Source organism: Struthio camelus, chromosome 3, assembly GCF_040807025.1.
Source record: "Struthio camelus isolate bStrCam1 chromosome 3, bStrCam1.hap1, whole genome shotgun sequence".
NCBI lineage: Eukaryota > Metazoa > Chordata > Aves > Struthioniformes > Struthionidae > Struthio > Struthio camelus.
In genome coordinates this window covers 126,383,148-126,403,152 of record NC_090944.1, presented here as the reverse complement: position 1 = coordinate 126,403,152, position 20,005 = coordinate 126,383,148, and the positions used below count along the sequence as shown (strand labels likewise).

The following is a 20,005-nucleotide window of genomic DNA, read 5'->3' as shown; positions in this document are numbered from 1 at the left end:
TTACACTGCTTAGAACAGACTGGAAGTTTTATATCTTATTATGAAGATGTGATTTTGACATGAGAGCCTAATTAATATTGTATCTTAAATATTTTCATTGTCTTCAATAATTTCTAGCTACTGACTCTTCAGAATTATGCTGTGAGGATTAGATAGGATCAATGCATTCCATATTGGAATTGGTAGGATGTATCACTCATTTTGAAAAGCATCCATTCGCCTCTACTGAGAGAAGTGTTCCCACAGAGAAGGGGGCTGGACAGAGAAGAACAAGGAGGAAAAAACACATCAAAAAAAAGTCTTCAGTCACATCCTTGATCTAGAGGGATGTTACTGTGGATTCTTCCCACTTCCTCCCATAGGAACGTACTACTGACCACAATAAACCAACAAAAAACACAGAAATATATTCTAAACAGTGGCTGTCAAATATTAACCAAACTATACTTATATATGAATGCAAACTTCCCACCCTTTTGGGGGAGGAAGGGGAAGGAATATATTATCTGTTCATTCATCTCTAACAGCTTATTACAGTGGTTGTAACCACCTCAGCAGCAGGCTCCAAAGGCCACAATTCTGCAGGGTAATTACACTGGTAACTTTGAAGCCTTCTTTATTGTGTACAGGTCATTTCCGGTCTTAACAGAGATCTTTACACAACTCAGTGTCAGCAACAGGAAAAACATGCTAAAGTAATATACGTATTTGCTAAAAATGTAGTGCGTTAGCTGGGGAAAAAAAACCCAGTCCTATGCTCATCTCATGAGAGGACCACAGAGCACAAAATTGTCATAGTAGTTGAACAAAAAAAGCTTTCTGGCACTTCCATCAAGGGAGAACAGGCTAAATCCAAGCTTGCTATAGGCAAATCAAGAGAATGACAAACTTTAGACTGATCACAATAAAACTTCACCTAGCTTTATCGCTAGGAATCAGTGAGAGACCAAAGGCACAGATTCCCTCCTGTTCAGGGACCAGAATGTATTTCCCTTTTGAGGAAGCATAACTGCATAACTTTATAACAGGGCCATTATTTTGTCCTTCAAATGATTAGCTATGATTTATAGAATGCTCCTAATCCATGGAAATAAATCTGAAGTTGACCTGTAGGGATTCCAACTTTCATGCAAGATTAGAAAAGCTGGTTGTTTTTTTCCTCACCTACCAGCTACAGCCTAGGTACTTGCTACTGTATCAGTTGTTCAGCAGTTTTCAGCCAGATTTTCAATCACTGTAACAGTACTGTAACTGGAAGAGGGCATATTTGGTAATTAAAATACGTAAGATAGTACATTTGCCCTCCAGTTCATCATTAGAGAGATGGACTGCTGTTTATTTATCCAGTTTTATCAAGGACTGCACTTACCTCCTCATCCTAGTAAGTGCTGTTTTATTCTAGAAGTAGTTCTATATTATGGAACCTAGTGGGATTAAAAGTAGGTCAGGTGGACCTAACACCAGTTTTACATGAAGGTTAACCCCCAATCTGACATCCTGATTAGCTCATAAGAGCAAATTGCTATCTGTTCAGCATTGCTACAGCTTTATTCTAATTCTTTGCTTCACAAGAGGCTATCTAGGTTTTTCGCCAAACGCTAACAAAAGATTGTTTTTGCCATTAAGGATGTTACAGCAACAATGACATTGGAGATGGTAACAGAAAAATTGGGGCAGTACTGATCAGCATTCAGGTCATCATTAACCACCTTATTTTTGGCAGAAACCTTAGAAGCATACAAATTTCAGGAGAAGCTTAGGAAAGCATTGGAAGTACAACAGGATTATTCTTCAGAGCATTATAGGCCTTTTAAAGGGAGGCAACTGGGGCTGCTGTCTTTCAGTAAGGAGCGTATACCCTAAACACGTGCAACACATACAAAATAGCAGAGCTTGCCTAGAGGCCTAGAAGGCGTAAGCAAAGGCTTAAAGTGACAGAGTAAAACAGAAAATGTCACTCTGGAGAAGCACCCTACCTCAGGCAGAGCTTGGATTTAAGCTAATTATGAAATACTTAACCTAGAGTCAGGTTCTTTATGTAATCTCTTTTATATGATCTGAAGGGCTCAAATAGTTTGAAGTACCATGGTTCCAAAAGCTGGGTTGTAAGTAAACAACATTGGGAGAAGTTTATTAGAAATATTGCATGAAGGCGACTTCAGTAAATAAAGAATAAATAATAACAAAAATAAAAATCACAACTCATTTTTAAATCCTACATACACACAGAAATTTCACAGTTCTAAGAAATCATATACCCATTTCTCTTTCATGCCTCCCTATTCTCCCCAGTAAGAGGCAGACACAGGATGGCAGATGAAACGTAGTAACAAACTCATCCAAGAAACTTTCTTTCATCTGCTGTGTGGATAGTTTATGGCTGAATTAGGTCTGCACTCTAACAGATACTAGTACTCAAGGGAAGCAGCACATTCAGTATCTGGAAAGGGCTAAGGTGTGCCCATTATGTTTGCAGCTGGATTGAAGACATGATTATGTAAACACTGTCTAAACTGTAAGGAAGGGAACAAGGTGAAGAGGGAGCTACCAAAGAACTGTTCTAGTCAATAGAGAAGGTGAAAATTAAAAAAAAAAGTCAATAAAAGGTTTGAATTTGGAAAAGCTACAGGAAGAGGAGGAGCAGATTTAGGCAGTTTTATATTAAGTACAGCATTAGCTAGAGCTGAATAAAAATGCCTAAAATACAGGTACACGTGATGCAGAATTCAGGACAGAAAGAGGATGTTCTGTTTAAGGTAAGAGGAGAGGCAGAAGAACGCAGGGTTAGATGGAGGGAACAAAGGCAACAGTGGCGCTTCAGGAGCTGTCAGCCACAAAACCTGCTTAGGTCAACCCAAGGTGGAGATCAGAGGACTTCCCTGATCTTCAGTTACTGGTAGCTGGTAAAAGAAGCGTAAGCAAGAAATGGTAGTACTCTGGAGTACCTTCTTAATATGGAAAAGCAGCATTTTGTTTAAAAAAGAGAGAAAAAAAAAAGAACTTTCACCTAAAGCAACCTGTGGATGGTATTTAAACAAGCTAAACAGCACCTCAGTGAACAGCCAGCATAAGGCTTACACTGAGCCTCAAAGCAGTAGACTTGTGCTAAATAAGCACAGGATGGGGCACAAGCAAGTACAGTGCTCAGTGGCTTAAACGTCCAATGAAAACAGAAGCATGGCGTAGGTTAGAGCCAAATAGCAAGACCTGGAAAGTCTCTGCACAACATTCTCAGTGAATTCATCTTCAGCTAACTTGCCAAACAAATTTTCCCACTGAGGAAATAAACTACTACAAATATGGAAGAAATTCATAATCATCAAGAAATGAGCATCCAAGTGATTGTCATAGGTGAAGTTTAGGCAACTAAAAACTATTCATTCCAGTTATTCATTCTGTTTATTGAATTGAAAGAAAGGGAATACAAACATTTCTGTTAAGTGCTGTGCACCAACATGGAAAAAGTGTATTTTTTTAAAAATCCTAATAAAAACAAATCAGAAGTTAATGTAGTTCCAATTGAACAATTTTTAAAGATATGTTTAAAATACTACACATTTATAAAATAAAAAAGTTAAAACGGTGTTCTGTAAATAATTAGTAAAACAAGTGAAAATAAATACGAGACCCAAAGTTCTTATGTTTTTAATGTAATATAGCAAAGAAATTTTAACTACTTAATATAATCCGAGGAGAGTAACAAAAATCCAGAAAGTTTAAGAACGCAATCCTTTGAAACATTTAATATCAGTCCATAGCAAATAGTCATTACATACCAAAAGCTCTAAGTGTTAACTAGTTCCACCACAACTCCATATAAATCTTGACAATTTAGAAATCTTGAGATCAACAATAAAGTTCTTTTCTTGATCTCTACAGCTTGGTTTGTAAGTACATACATGCTTTGAGGATCCATTTTGTCCCATATGTTTTCAAGGAGCCAATGACTTTTTCCATCTGTGCCTAAAAATGTTAAGATTCAAATCTAGCACATTACCCTAACAATGAAAAACGTTTAAGAAAAAGATGGGGCACAATGAATTTCAAATTTATAAAAATATACTGATATTAACCAAAAGCTTCAGGTCAAAGGACACTTCACATACACACGACTTAAAGTATGCAATAAAACATGACAAGTACCTAGAACGTTTTGGTTCTATGTCTGTTTATGTATCACACACACACACATGCACACACACACACATTCATACCAGATGGGAGGAACACTCTCACAGATGTTTTATTGAATCCAGATAATCTAGATTAATAGACAAAAAACTTGTCTACAGTTTATTTCAACAACTAGAGGCAGCTACTGCAGCAGTAGTTCAAAACTGCACACTTCAATTAAGTCCACCCTGTTTAAAAAAGTGTCAGAGTTAATGACATTTTTTCTAAACATCATTCAAAGTAGCAGTTTTCAAAATTAAGTATGGCAGCTGAAAATGGACTCAAGCCAATGTGGAAAAGAGAGGAGGAAGAGGTAAAAAGGAGATTTCCCCAGTTACGGGATGGATGTTCCCCTTAATAGTTGTCTCAAAAAAAAAAAAAACCCCAAAAATAAACAGATACGTGTATTTTGGGGCTAAAGTCATGGACAAGCTATTGAAAGTGCATTTTTTTCCTCCTCCCCCTTAAGTTACAGTAGTTTGTCTGTTGGCCAGTAAATCCTGCTTCTTATATTCATTCTTCTTTCTCTACCTCCCTCCCCATTTGAGTCTACAGCGTCTCCCCTCACATTAGGGCTAATTGTATCAGAGTCCTGGTTTCCATGAAGAAATATCTTACTAAGGAAGTCTTGAAAATTGATTTGGGGTGGGAGCATCATTTGTCAGTGTAAGGAGATACAACTAAACACAAACTCCCAAGAGCAAATCGAGTTTTCTTAAATATTACCTGCTTGAAACCAAGTTGAGAAGTAACTGGCAAGACCTGGATACGTTTCTAGCTTGCATCTTTGCTCTGATCCTAAAAAGAAGTTAACTTTCAAGTCGGAGAACTTTAGAAAAGACAGAGGGAATTTGAAACAAGCGTCCTGTGTCCATCATGCCTCCCTGCCCTCTCCCCCGATGACACATCTGTCATCACTGCTCTTCCCTTTCGTGCTCCATTGTCCCTTGAAAATTACTTACCTGAACAGCTAAAGAACATTCAGATAAATAAAATGCTTCAGTGTAACTTGTTAGGAGATCTGCCTTGCCAATAACCTGTAGCTATTAGCTTACCAAAAAAAGCTAAAAAAGTACACACTTACAGTATTTTCCTCTCTAAAATCATAGGTCTGTTTACTAGAAATACAGTCATTTATTGCAGATGTGTACTTGTTCCAACCTTAGACTCCAGCCTATGAACATTTTTAAGCACATGGAAAGCAACATGTTGCAAATGAGCAAACTTTAATTTTTTCCCCCATAGTCTCATTTTAGTCCGTGCACAAAAAGTATTGGTACTTTTCAGTTCACACATTGTGAATAGCCAACATATTAAAAATAGTTTAGGTTCCTCTTTAATCTAGAGGTTAAAACGGTGGTAATCATCACCGGATCTATAAAGCAAGTTTACTGTGGGACCAAGTGCTGTGGCAAAGCGAAGAGTAGTCTCACCTTCCTCTCACTCTCTGCACATCACCTGTAAGAAGCAGGAATCTATGCAAAATGCTGCTGTTGAGACACTCTGGAAACAGTGCCATCTATCTGATTAAAGGAGCTCCCCTTTATATTGCATTGTTGTGCCACAAAACTAAACAGCAGCAGAGATATCACGACACGTGCTTCTCACAAACTCTGCTTCTAAATACCTGAAGCGTATTTCAGAGGTACGTATCAAGTCCAGAAGAGGAGCCCCGGAACAGAGGGGCAGTATTTTGGCAAAAGTATTAAGTTTAAACTTCTGGTTACAATGCACTGCAGTGGAAAGGAGGTATCCTCTAGAATATCCTCCCGCACAGCTTCTACCCGATAAAGAGTCTCACTTTGTTTTGTGTATGGCCACCACATTAAAGTGCCTGTTGAAGTGCATATTAGACTTTAAACCTAAGCTTGAGATTTGACCCAGCCTTCTCTACCTGCCTGAAGTTCCCTTTGAAGTCCCAAGAGTATACTGGGGTAACTCCCAAAGATTCACATACTAGCACTGCTTATGAACTGCACCACATTTTGAATATATAAAACAAGTGTTTACAATGTAGGTATTCAAAGTTTATTTCAAACCAAAAGGTTTAGCTTACTAGAATTTGACATTAGGAGAGCTGTCCTTTTCCCGGCAACGCCAATGCCACAGGACCAACACTAATCTTATGCTGTCAGAAGTGCTGCCAGCTAACAGGAGAAAAACAATTTCCTCTAAAGTCAGCTAGAATAAGGAACTGATTTGTAGTCTAAGTTTACACATGTATACCCAGTCCTGTGGGATGGTAGTTGCTATCTAAGAAATTCACCTTAATTTTAAGATGTTCAAGACAAATGAACTAGATTAAAGATAAGCATGTGACGCTCTTACTTCATTCTGGAAGTACCAGGACAGATAGGAGCATGTCAGGTTCAGGGCTGGTCTCAGCAAGAATATTGGAACCTTAAACCACGTTTAAGATTACACACAAGGCAAGAAAAACCCCATCTGATGGCTGGGATCTAAAATCCAACCTGATCAGTTCCACTTTGTTTTTCTAAGCAAGAAAAAAGGGACCGTTTATGTTAAACGCCACATTCCCATTCATCAAAGGGGCTACGCGTCTCTTCCCAGGAACTCCGGCAAACCTTCCCCCACCCTTCTTCCACACATCACTAACAAGGACACTAGATTTATTGTCTCGTTTAAGGATGCAGTCCACACTTTTCTTGATATCATTCTCTGTGACGTGCCTTTCCCTGCTCCCTCTTTACTTCACAGCAGCACCAACACAACTTTCTACTCAACGTGGGAAGAGGGAGTCCATAGTGAATTTGTGGGTAGTGCAGAAGCACAGGGATGCCAGGCCATCTGTTTGTTCTGAGAAGAATAAATACTTAAGTTATAAACGTCTTTCTCTTTTTAAACATGGGATATTAGTGGAACTGTTGCTAAATGTGTCAAGATGTTCCCAGCACCAACTTTCAGCAAGGTCTAGGAGAGACATTGAAATCTGTAAACATAAAATTACAGTCTCAAGAAGAAAACCTATACTTCTTTGTTTATCAAATAATAAAGTTTTCAATCATAATACAAGTGCTGAATTATGATTTGGATGTTTAACTACTTTAAAAAATGTGAACTCTTCCCTCCAAGTGGAGTCTACCTTTTACCAGCATTGTTGCTTATATTTATGTAATCTTAAAAAACAAAAACAAAAAACCTTGTCCTGTTTAAAATCTTAGTTTGGTGGTGCACTCTGAATGCTTTTGCTTCTAAATAGCGCATTTTTTCTGTTAAGATGAACAGTGAGTTTCGCCTTATAGAACAAGTTTCACTGCCTATCTAAAGCTCCTTCCAGCCACTGCTTTTGAATGGGTCTCATGACACTCTGAAAGAGCATCAGTGATACTGCATTTCATAACACTTCTTACGTTGTTTTAATTCCAAATGTATACAAATGAAGTCGTTTTAATCCTATAAATAATTTATTTTTAAAAAATTGTGCTGTTAACCCCTCTGCAGGGCAACGAGCTATGTGAAAAGTACAAAACTTTTTGTCAAATGTGATATTGAGAGTGCTTTTGACATAGTTCATTGGTTTATCATCTCAATTTATATATACTGCGCAACGGGCAAGGCTAGAATCCATGAACCAAGCTGCAAAGATCTCAAGCTAAGTAAGGCGGAGAGAGATTTGAGAAACAAGAGAAGGAAATACTTTCCTATCCAATGTATACTCTTCAGACTAAAGCACTCTTTCTATCAAGCCTTCTAAACTGTTAAATAAAGTGTTCCAAACAAGCATTTAAACTTCATTACACAGAAGAGCAACAAGAACAGTAGCCTGCCAGACAAAAAGGCAGGAGGGAAAAATATATATACTGAGTTCAATGGTTAGCCTGAATGTAGCACAGTTCTTCACAACCGATGGGGGGGGTAATTTCAACACGGTGTCCAACAACGTTCTAACGACGTGCTTCATCTTGACTGGTTACTATGAAGCAAGGTGGTAAATGTTTGGCCCCAATCGGGCTTCAGAAATGGTTCTTTTCATGACGAGCATGTCTGTCCAGCTATCAATCATGTTTGTTTGCACCAAATCCCAAGCCATTTAAAATACGACTAATTAAGTTAAACTGAAGTCGTCTGCTCCAAATTCGCCATCAACTATCCATGCTACTGCATTCCTCTGAGCAAAAACAAAAATACAAGAGAAAGACATCACATCTTGAAGAACTTACCAACAGTTAATAATTTCTATTATAAGGTCAATACGGTGCATTTACAGAAGTTTTACTGAACGTGCATTAGTTAATGCTGCTTATCTTTATAGCATAACTGAATCGCATGCTAAAAACAGCCTATTTTAGATACTACTATTCATATTCAAAGACTATTTTAGCATGATAGCTGTTGGTACGTAAAAGTTACCTCTTCCAAAAAGAGATCAACAAAGTAACACACAACTGCATTCAAGTTCCAGTGGGGCGCACTAACTACACAGCTGCCTGTCATCCCTTTAAGACTCCCGAATTGTTACGCATTACTCCATGCACCTAGGCCTCTGCCGTAGATAGGCTGCTACGAGAAATCCAGAATTCCTACTGTTTTGATTTTTATCGAGTTTCCAACTGATTTTCTGGAGGAACAAGGAAAAAGTAAGCAGGCATGTAACTGCGAAAAAAAAATAAAAAACAACTGAAAGGCAGGAGCTGAGTCCTTACAGCTGCTTTTGAAGTGGCTTTCTCTCTCTCGGACGTGGATGAGAGCTAATGCTTAGGAAACAATCCGTGGCATATCCGTTCGCACAGCTTTTAAAGTGCAAACACTTCAGTCTCCAGACTTTGGAGATTCCTTTTGTAAGCGCTGTGATACCATTATTCAATTTCCAGTGTGGTTGGAATACATTATTTACACTTTTAATAACATTGTATGTACTTAAAGCGTTAGCAGCAACATTTTTAAGACACCTACATAAATAAGTTAACATAATCCTGACGTTTTAGTGACACCGCGGTTTGCTATTAGGCCGTGTCAGAAATTTGAATATCGTTTTGGAAACACTAGTTCTCTTTTTATCCCACAAAGATAAATAACTCGGATAAAAATCCAGCAACTTATTTTTAAAGTAAAATTAATGATTCTACCCAAAGCTTAAAATCACATTTCTATTTTATTTATGGGGAAGAAAACCCACTGAACCAGCTGCCTTTGCTATACAGTTTTAGCGATTAGAAAAAATATATATATGCATACACATTTTTTTGTTTTATTTTACCTTCAATATCCTGGTTGTCTACGAAAGGCGCTGGTCCCCATATTCTAACAGTGCCATCGTCAGAGGCGCTGGCCATCATGGATGGAATCTGCGGGTTCCAGCTCACACAGTTAACAGTACGTGTGTGCCCTGTCAGCTCCGCAATTGGCAGCTCACTACGCTTGTGCCAAATATATACTTTGTGATCTAAACAAAATACGCATTTTGAGAAACATAATGAGAAACAATGTTCGGAACAAACCACTTTGTCATGTCAAATCGCGCTTCCACACAACAAGCTCGCAGCAACTAAAATATCATTAATGTTGTAAATTCTAAACCCCACTTCTGTTGAATGTGCATCAGCACTAACAAATTTCCCCCCCCCCCTTTCCCCCCCCAAAAGCGACCAAAATAATATGGGTGGGCAAAGCTCTTCCACTAATAGGCACATCCCTCTTAAGACTTGCAAGTCTACCGAGTCTGGCCTTTGAAGAAAAACATTTGACTACAATGCAAATAAGCCAATGCATGGCTAAAAAAACCCAAACTGGGCTACTCTAAAATTAAGTATATGGAATTATAACCTTATTCAAAAGGAAGGCTTGCAGAATTATAGCCTTTTAACAATCATATTTACACGCATTATAAAGCTATGTGTACTAAGAATAGTTTTGAACAACCATCTGTTGATGAGTAATAGATAAGGTCACAGCTCTGTAGTTAATGGAATTTGTTCTGGTACCAAAGACTTAAAAATATTCCAGTGAAAGTGCAAACTGAGAACTAGATGGGTGGTAACTAAGCCTAAAGCCTCAAATCCAGAGCTATTACTGACAGTCTTTGAAAGCAATTAATACTTGTGTGATAGTTAAAGATATGAATTCCTACATATTATAGAAGATGCAACGAACAGCCCTACAGGTCTTAGCTTGTGATAGGAAGCTTTTAATTATTTCTAGCAACATATGAGAACATATGAGAACAGCGACCCAGTCAAACATTCCACTGCAACTTTTACAAAAATGTTACTGCTTTATAACCAACTGTATTTAGGAATAACCGACTCTAAAGAATTTTTTCCCAACTGTAGATTAGCAGCCTTTAACAAATTTGTGAGTTGACCTCTCTAGGAATGTCTTTGGAGTCTTCCAAATGGAGCTAAATAGGCTGATCAAGTATGTATGACTACTTATATACAAGAGCCTAGTATTTAAGTCCTAGCAAATCAAAGCAAAGTATTTTAATCTATTTGAATGGGTTTAATGTAGAAGTCATTCTGAAGCCTTAACAGACAAAACAGCCTTCCCCTATCCCTCCTCCCAGTCCCTTACAAAACAAACTTGCTCTCTGACCTATCTGCTAGAACAGCATCATGGAATCATGTCATAACTCAATTGTCTTCTGCTGAATCAGCTCATTTGAGTAAAATACCTCTACAGTATTTGTATTGATGCAAATGTTCTGGCTGTGTTTACATTCCACTTACGATTTCAAGAGACTACATATCCACGCTATTCATCAAACAAGACAATTCACTCTCTGCTTAAACACTGGACACGCAAGCCTCTGCTGTCTGGGAGAATCAAAGCCTAAACACAAACCAGTATTTTGGTGCTTGTCAGAATGCGTGTATCACGTTTTAGAAAAAGCAAGTTAGCTAGATTAAGGCAGCAGTCAATTTCCCTCTCAGAAAGGCAGGCCTCCGTTTTCTTCCTATTGATGCAAGCGTCAAAAAGTCTATCTAGCTGACAACATACCTTCTTAAATGTAAGAAGCTATGACCATTTTATTTGTTACATTTTTGTACATAGAGAGACTTTCACAGCAACCACATTTGCAACGCAAAGAGGCAACAGCTTCAGGCAGTCCAAACCTAGATAAGGTGCCATCTGCTTCACCTGCAGCAGGGGTACTTTTAAAAAGACACCAAAAAAAAAAAAAAAGCTGTTCTTAAGACAATGACCTGGATAAATTCATTACCACATTCATGTCAAACAAAATAGTAGGTCACAACTGAACTACCCACAAAGGGGAAAAATAAACAAATAAAGATTGGTGCACTGTAGTGTCCACACTCATATGCGTGCATCATCAGTATAGCTCAACACACAAATCCTGAACTTTCTGGTACTCAAGCCCCACACCAGGAATCTGGCTCAAAAGTGAAGAGGTTGACACTGGATTGAAGATGCTGTCCTTCAGTCATTGTCTTCCACAGGGTCTGGTCAGAGGGGGAAACTTGGTGTAATTTTAGATGCATCTGGATATTTTCCAAAAAAAGGATAATAATATTGTCCCTTTATCCGGGCCAACATTTTCTAACAGCTGTGAGTTACTTATTACAAACACTGATTACTTGTATCTTGAGTGCAACTCTTTGCGCTGCATAGGCTTGAATCTTAAGTGACCTCCATGGGAGGTGATGGCACTACGACAGTGACAGAACCGAACCAATTCAAGACACATAGCATTAACTAATTCCTACTCTTGCTACAGACAGTTGAATAAGAAACACCACACCACAAAGCCTTTCATCACCATGAAACCCTACTAGAAAGACTACGTCAACCAACAACTGCTTAATATGAGACTACTCCTTTCATAATTAAGCTGACAACTCTATTGAGATTACAATAATCTGGCCACACCTATCTTCAACAGGCAAATTAAGCTATTACTTACAAGAAAAAGTATTTTTGATTCAAACCATGAGCCTAAGTGTCATACCACAAAAAAAAAAAAAAAAAAAAAAACCCTGGAACACCCGACTGACTTTTAATTAAAACAATGTACATGTTTTTTGCCTTAGAGGAGCAAGACAAAAGATTCATTAATGCTTTCTACTAGCACCATTCTCTCAAAAGATTTTTTCCTCCTAGCACATAGTTATTCTCTGAAGCGTGCAACAATCTCATTGCTCCTCAAACTGCTATTTAATGAACCAGTTGCTTGCTTTTAGAGATGACAGCTGCTGGCAAGAACATTATAAAAGTAGGTATAGGAAGCAAATGATGTGCTAGTTTTCTGCACAAAGGGGGATGATGTTACCTTCACTGCCACTCGCGATAAAGTCTTCATTATGACCTCCAAAACACGAGTGGATTGTATAAAATCCTTGTGTAACACCTTGATACTTTCTCACTAAAACTCTGTCTTGTAAGTCCCATAAGTGAACTCCCTGGGAATAAGAAGTATAGAGGATGTTATCATTAAACATTATCCATTGTGTTCTTGTTAAAAAAAAAAATTAAAAATGATCAAAGTACACTATTTCAGCCAACTTCAGTACTATTACTAGCTCAAGAGAGTAAAACTGAACAAATACTAAATTATTAGCTTAAAGCTCCATTCTGTAGTCCGTTCCGTTTCAAAAGCTCCTGTTCCTATGCAAGGTTAAAACACCACACCAAAAAAACAATCCCCGAAAGCTGCTGATCCTCAAAACAAATAAACAAAACTCCTCCCGCAGGTAAAGGCTGTGAGATATCAACATGCTTCAATCCTTGCTGTAACTGGCTTCCCAATATTATACTCAGATGCTAATATTTAACAGTAGTTTCATAGTATGAAACTCTTGATTACAAACCAACTTGAAAATCACTATTAGGAACAAGATCACCTTCTTGTCAGAGAACGTCTTACTATATATGTGAGCATTAAGGCCTTCCTATTACGTGAAATGCAACTGGTTAATATCATACGTCCCAAGCTCCACCAAAACATTGGAAAAGGGTTACTGGTTGTAAGCAGGTTTATTTGCACTTCCATTTAGCATCACCAACTCACCTGAGTTGCTACATTTAACAAAGCTAAACGGCCATTTTTTGAAATAGTAAACGACATAATAGGGTGATCTTCTTGTACTCTGAAATTACAAAATGCATCAGTGTTAAGAGTACACTTAACAAAACAATAATGCAACATCAACAGCAAAAAGGTATGCCCTGTTTCTGCAATATTATCAGGGAAAGACAGTTTTGAAGTTTAAACTGCACTTGAAATTAGGTATGTCCCTACTTCAATATAAGCTGGGTCTGCAACAGTTTGCTTACTTTACAATGAATCCCAAGACTGAAAAGGACTTTAGATCTGAAATTCAACTCCCAACTTCAAGGCAGATCTAAAACGTGTCAGGAATCGTGAGGTATAAAGAAGATTCTCAATAACCGAGATGTAGAAACAGACACAAGAAACCTACTCCAGTGCTTAGAAAGTTACTTCTAATACCTGACCTTATCCTTCTTGCTGCAATTCACACTCACTAATTCTTGTTCCGTATTATTCTCCTTTTAATACTGAGGGCACTGTAAGAACTTATTTCCCTTTCTGGCCCACAACCCCATCCTTAAGCATCATCTCATGATAAGAGCCAGGAATTCAAAACTGAACAAAAAGGTAGTTACATGTTCCTGTCTGTAAGATCCTCAAAATTATAACCCCGAATTCGCTGGTGTGTATCCGATGCTAGAACAGTTTTCCCATCACTCAAGCACCAAAGGCATTGTACTCTCACCCCTTCCCAGGAGTCAAGGAGATTACCATCTAAATCCTGATCAGAGAAAGAAAAAAAAGAAATTGAACTGTTAGTGCTGGATTTCTGATGAGTTCTGTGACAAATATATTTTTTTTGCCTTCTGTTCACACAGTTGCTAAAGAAAGTGATTTTAGCCTGCAACAGAGACAACTTAATAGATTAGGGCATGACTTGTGTTAACCCAGGGCTTTTGTAGGTACCTGTCCTGGAGAAATGAGAATCCATTTCTCCACCTTTTTTCCATGCCTGATAACGTGCAATCTACTTCAGGTCAGGGAACAGATCTTCAGCCTCACCTCTGTGGGGACTGAGCTTTGCATATTTTGTTATTATCCAGGGCACTGATTCAGATAACAAGTAACAAAGATTATGGGCGAGATGAGTCTCGCCTGTGGACCACTATTCAAAACTAACACTGCTTGTGTAATGAGGCTTCCGTTCTGAATTTCCATTTACGCTAAGCAAAGACAGCATGCAAAAACTAAGAATGACATAGTCAAAATTCCGTGGAATATACAACATTTGTGGGCAAGGGTACTATTTTAATTAATGTATTTTCCAACGGAGCTAGGAAAAAGGATTCCCAGCCCACAAATTCTCCTTTAGGCAGAGGAATCTCTCTATAAGAGTTGTTTGGGTCCTCTTAACTGTGACAGAGAAATAAAAGTGCTGTTGGAATACTAGCATTAAGGTACTGCTTCTTTTGAATTACAAAGGATCAGAAGGGTGTGCGTATGTGTATAAATATATACATATATATATATATATATATACACACACACACACTCCAATTTGTGAAGATTAACTTAATTTTTAGGAAGTGCACGCACACATAGAGAGAGAAAGCCTTGACAAATATGAACCTCAGATTTGACTGTGACAAAACTTTCATTTCTAGCTTTGTTTTCAATGGGATAGATGAAGAAAACTTACACACTGATAGAACTGTCCACGCTGACCTCCTGTTACAAAGCGTTTCCCATCAGGATTCCAGGCCACACTTGTTAAGCTGTCTTCATGAGACTGGCTCATCTTTGTCCTCAGCTCCCCAGTCTGGAAAATAAACAAAGACAGCATGGCCTTATACCATCCAGCAGAACCCTTTCCGAAAAAGCATGGATAAGTTCACCTGATACACATGGTGTTTGCAGGTACATACATTTCATCACATTAATTAGAACTAAAAAAAACCCCATGAATCTATGAACACTATTGAAACGCTCAATGAAAATGTCACCTCCAGTGACCTCAGATTTAATTTAGTTTTTTTTTTTTTGGTGCCTCAGATTAGGAGAGACGAAGTAAGTAGCAGGTGTATTAGAAAACTCGAAGAAAATGATTTAAAAAAAGGAATTAAAAGAAGTTTGAGCAAAGTGCAAGAGGGAGATGAGCAACAAGAGATGAGAAAAATATGGACAAATGAGGAGGCAGGAGGAGACCAAAAGAACTACGGAGATGATAAAAACAGATTTTAGTAAAAAGGGGGAGCGTATCAGGTCTTTAGAACATTTTCCTCCCTGAGTTGAAGCTCTCCATGCCACAATTTAGCTTTCATCCCTAAATTATAATGCTACTGTTCCACAGAAAGACACAGAGAGCCAATAAACGGCTTACCACTGCCAAGACATTAAGGGCTTCTTTCCTCTCCCTTGTGCCAGCTCTGGTGCTCTTCACTGAGCCAATTTAATTAATTAAAACAGCAGAAAAGTATTCAAAGTATTCAAAGGGTGAAAAGAGAAAAACAATTTTGTTTTAGGAAGCTAAATTAGTTCAGAGTCCAAGACAGCATAAGAGAGACTACATAGCCAGCAACAGAGGCAGGGGAAGCCTTTATATCAACTCAGCTGCCCATAATAATCAACAGCAAAATAGGGTTTTCAAACTCACCGAGGAAATGGCCAAATTCTGTAGCGTTTGATTGAAAGAAAGTTCTGAAATTGTGAATTTAAGCCTCTGTGGACCTTCCTCTAGTATCACTGGGAGGGTTACACAAGGTAAAAAATAGCTTAACTTTTATTTTTGCTACTTGTTCAATTCTCCAGTGAGTGACTGCCCCCCTTGAGATAATACTTCTGCCCTTTGTTTTTCTTGATTAGTTTCTGCTGTTATTCTCTTCAGTAGCTCTCTAATGTCCTATGGATTTAATCCATCCCTTCTCAAAAACAACCAGTAACCAGATAAACTAATGTTATGAGTACAGAATTTGTAGACTGTTGCAGTTTGCTTTTGTTTCTCAAAACAGGGAGAAAGATCAGTCGCTTCTTTACATTCACACCTTTGTACAGCAAGCTTGCCAAAGTGACTGCCTTTATGGTTACATATTTAAATATTTAAACAAAATGAGAAGGCTGATGAGGAAGTTTTATTTTTACTCTTGGGCACCACTTACTTGCACATTCCAGAGCCAAAGCTCAGAACAATCATCTGGGCCACAGGCAACAAGATAGTTGTCATCTGGACTCCAAGCAATGTAAGAGACCCCATACGCATGACCTTCTAACGTCTTAAGCAGTTTTAGCTGATGAGTATCCTGAAACGAGAGAGGTTCTGTTAAGACCACGCAAATGAACTCCTGTGAGATTTCACGTGCACAGTACGCCCAAGTACAGCATAGGAAGTCCACACTGTGCAACCTGGCACCTCTTTTTTTTTTTTTTTTTTAAATATAAGAAGTGACATAGGTTGGTACTTACTCGAAAAGCGATTGCTAGTTTACAGAACAGAACCATAAAAATAAAAGCAAAGCATGCAAAACAAAAGTAGTTCTAAGTATCTTGTTCTAATCTTCCATAATTCTGAACGTGGAGCTCACAAAATGATGTCGGGCACATAGTTTATACGTTACGTGACATTTGATACTATAGGAATCTTGCATGCTAGAACAAGTCTCTACAGCTGCTGGAGTAGAAAAGTACAATTATCCCTAGTTCACAGAACAAAGTTATTTCCTTAAAAGTACAGCTAGAAACCTTAAAAGTTATGCTAGAAACCTGCTATGGTTAAGTAGCAGAGCTAATAACTAAAACCTTCATGAAGGCTGAGAAGGAAAAACCTTCAGCTGCTGTTTTTATAAACTGAAGGTATCTTGTGGGTGTGTGTGCTGGTCAAGCAAGGGGTTTTACAGAAAAATATTTAGAGCTTGATCGGTGTTCTTATTTCAGAAGCACTGCCTACAGCAAGCTGTCCACCTCTTCTGCTAGATTTAGTGGATGAAGAGATGCAAGCATACTGTGTTCAGAGAGTATCTCGTTACCACGTTTGTGCCGCAACTATTCTACTGATGCCTTGTCTAAGGAACTTGTTTTTCAAGCAGCTTGTCATCAGAGTAAGTGGTGCCAGCTAGCCCTGGTGAAACAACCGTATACCAGTTTTCCAAGTACGGAACACACTTCCATACAGTATTAGCACTGACTCCTTCTTCAACAACAGCATGCATATATAGAAAATATAACGGAGCCTGCTAAACCTTTTACAATTTTTGTGAAACCTCTTGAAAGAGGGCAAGTGGATTTTTTTTTTTTTTTCCCCCTTTTCTCCTTGCCGGGGGGAGGGTGGTGGTGGTGGTGTACCACCTGCTGCTTTTGAATAGTGACTCATTCGAAAATCTAGCTCAATTTCTCAAGTAGTCTTTTTTGTTTTGTTTTGTTTTAGCGCTAACCAGCGGAGCGCCTCTTAATTTGGGATTCTAAAGAGAAAGAACGTTGTTGATAGACAGGAAGAGTGACAGGAAGGACTGTTTTGGAGGGAGTCAGCTGCAAAGGATTTGGTAATTCTCAGCCTGCAGCACGGATGGTTCTGTTGGCCAGAGAAACTAGTTTCCTCAGAAGAATCTTCAAACAATCTTCAATGCACACAGAAAAATGGACAAGCGAATAGACCTCTTCAGGCTCTTTTCTCCATTCTACATATTCTTCCCAGTCTGCATTAGACACGGCCATTTGTCTCTAGCTGAACTGGTCTGCACAGAAACCGAATCATGCTGACATCATCTCACATCCCGAAGCTTGCCCATGACTGCTGCATTTCTCTGCAGGTCAGGATTAACTGAAGTAGCCTGTCACTTCTCTTGCACCTCATCTGAGACTCAGGAGGAGTAATATTCTATGCCTCTTACTCTTCATGGCAGTTACTACCCTTAGAAAGTCCTCTCTCAAGCTGCTCTCATACTTTTCTCCAGATACAGAATAATTGCAATGCCATGTTTGCCCACACTCAAAACAGCAGTCAATGTATTTGAGAAAGAGGGTGCGGGGGGGGGGGGGGGAGAGGGAGGGTGAAGAGCCCCCAAACACTCAATTTACTTCCCAGCCCCCACCAAAAGAAATCTCAGAACTCCTCTCTTATATACAGCTTCCCGGGTTTTTGACATATAGAAGAAACTAGATCAGCTATTCAGGAATCAACTTTGATCTGCCAGTAGTTTATCTCCTTGGCCAAGAAGCCAAAGGAAAAAAAAAAAAGAAAAGAAAAGAAAAACACCCCCACAACTGTCCCTAGTTCTTAGAAAGGGCAGCAAGAAAGAAAGGTTCCTGGAAGGAACAAATTAAAGGAGAGCTCTGCCACAGAGGATGCATGACAGACAAGGGGATCAATGTACTGTGCCTACCCTTTGTGCTCTAGAGTTACTAGTGCTCAAATAATGCCTTCCACATACAAACCTAGTTCAGCCAAGATATTATTTAATGCTGCTGAATCTGCATGAGACCATGAAATGAACAAAAGAAAATGAAAACAGAAGCACAGGTTACAGACAATCCAGTAGACATTAGATGGGTCTTAAAAAACAAAAAACATGGTATGAAATAAAGAATCAGGAAGAAAATAACATATGGAAATAATGTCATTACACATGGGGAGGGATGAGAGAAAGAAAGGAAGAAGTGAGGAATTCTCATACAGGAAGTATTATGGCGTGTGCAAAGAGAACACCATTCATCTAAAACCGTGTCCTGCCCATTACCAGCTCAGGCAGAGTTTGCAGGATGTTTCCCTATAGCTTATATACACAAATTAGAATAATGCTAAAAATCTAAAGTCTTGAAAACCTGATAAAATTTATGGTTCAAAAGATAGTCAACAACTACTACAGGAAGTGAGAAAAACATGTTCTGGCAAGTATGAAAATGAACAATGAGTTATGTGGCCTAATAGCATTTAGAAGACTACCTCCTCGAAAGGGTTCGGCTTTATCTGAAAGTATTCAAAAATAGAAAATAAAACTCTCTCCATAGCTTTCCTACCAACTACTTATTAGAGATATCGTTCTTTTAGCAATCCATGGCCAAAAGTGTTAAATAATCTGAAACACTCACAAAACATCTATTTTGGTTTGATTAACTAGATGTTAGCTACCAATTCACTATAAGACTTGCTAATTGAGATGCTGGGTATTAAAAACCATCAATATAAAGGAAGGTGTGCCTCTGCTATCAAGCGACAAGCCATCTTAGGAAGGACAGCAAAAATATTTGATCCTAATTCACTAAGATGTTCTCTGTTTATTAACAAAAGGCAGATCATTTCCTAAATAAACTACAAGTGTCAGATTATGCTGTTGGTTCATCTCTTGACCCAGAACATGCTACCTCCAGCAGAAAAACAAATCACAACAGCACCACGCCTGAAGAATTTGTAGCACTTGTTGCTTGTTTTCAAGAGCTATGTAACAACTATGCACATGGAAATCGGTTTCAAGTTCTCCCATCTTTTTTCTTAATAGCAAAGGGACTCAAATTATATAGCTTCCTAACCTGTAGTGGGAGAAAAGGATCAGCTTCAGCTCTCAAATTCTAAAGAAAACCATTATGGGACTGCAAACACCTTTCATCTCCCATGTATCACACCAGCTTGCAGATGTGTGGTTAAAAACTAAGAATTTTATTTCCGAAAATGTTTCACAAGCATCGACAACTTCAGAAATTGTGTGCATATGCTCAGGTTTATTAGCCATTTTCAGTTGTTATGGAACATGGACATACTTTCACCCATTTCTAGCAGAGTCAATTAAAACAATCTTAGATTCACTGCTTAAACTCTTTATTTACATAGTAATATATACAGGTAGGAAAGATATCCTACAGCTACAACAAGATTTATAT

At 38.4% G+C, this 20,005-nt stretch overlaps 1 protein-coding gene across 2 annotated transcripts in view; it reads right to left on the bottom strand.

Moving 5' to 3' along the window:
• Positions 1-3,380: 3,380 nt before the first annotated feature.
• The window catches only part of WDR26 (WD repeat domain 26), a 33,406-nt gene continuing 16,781 nt past the window's right edge, over positions 3,381-20,005 (bottom strand). For both annotated transcript variants that reach the window (XM_068940193.1, XM_068940194.1), the window contains 7 exons: positions 16,297-16,437; positions 14,841-14,960; positions 13,777-13,922; positions 13,160-13,238; positions 12,422-12,551; positions 9,392-9,577; positions 3,381-8,302 (listed from right to left, as the gene is read on the bottom strand). In XM_068940193.1, the coding sequence (XP_068796294.1) occupies positions 8,277-8,302; positions 9,392-9,577; positions 12,422-12,551; positions 13,160-13,238; positions 13,777-13,922; positions 14,841-14,960; positions 16,297-16,437 (828 nt within the window). In that variant the 3' untranslated portion in view covers positions 3,381-8,276. The remainder of the gene's footprint in view (positions 8,303-9,391; positions 9,578-12,421; positions 12,552-13,159; positions 13,239-13,776; positions 13,923-14,840; positions 14,961-16,296; positions 16,438-20,005) is intronic.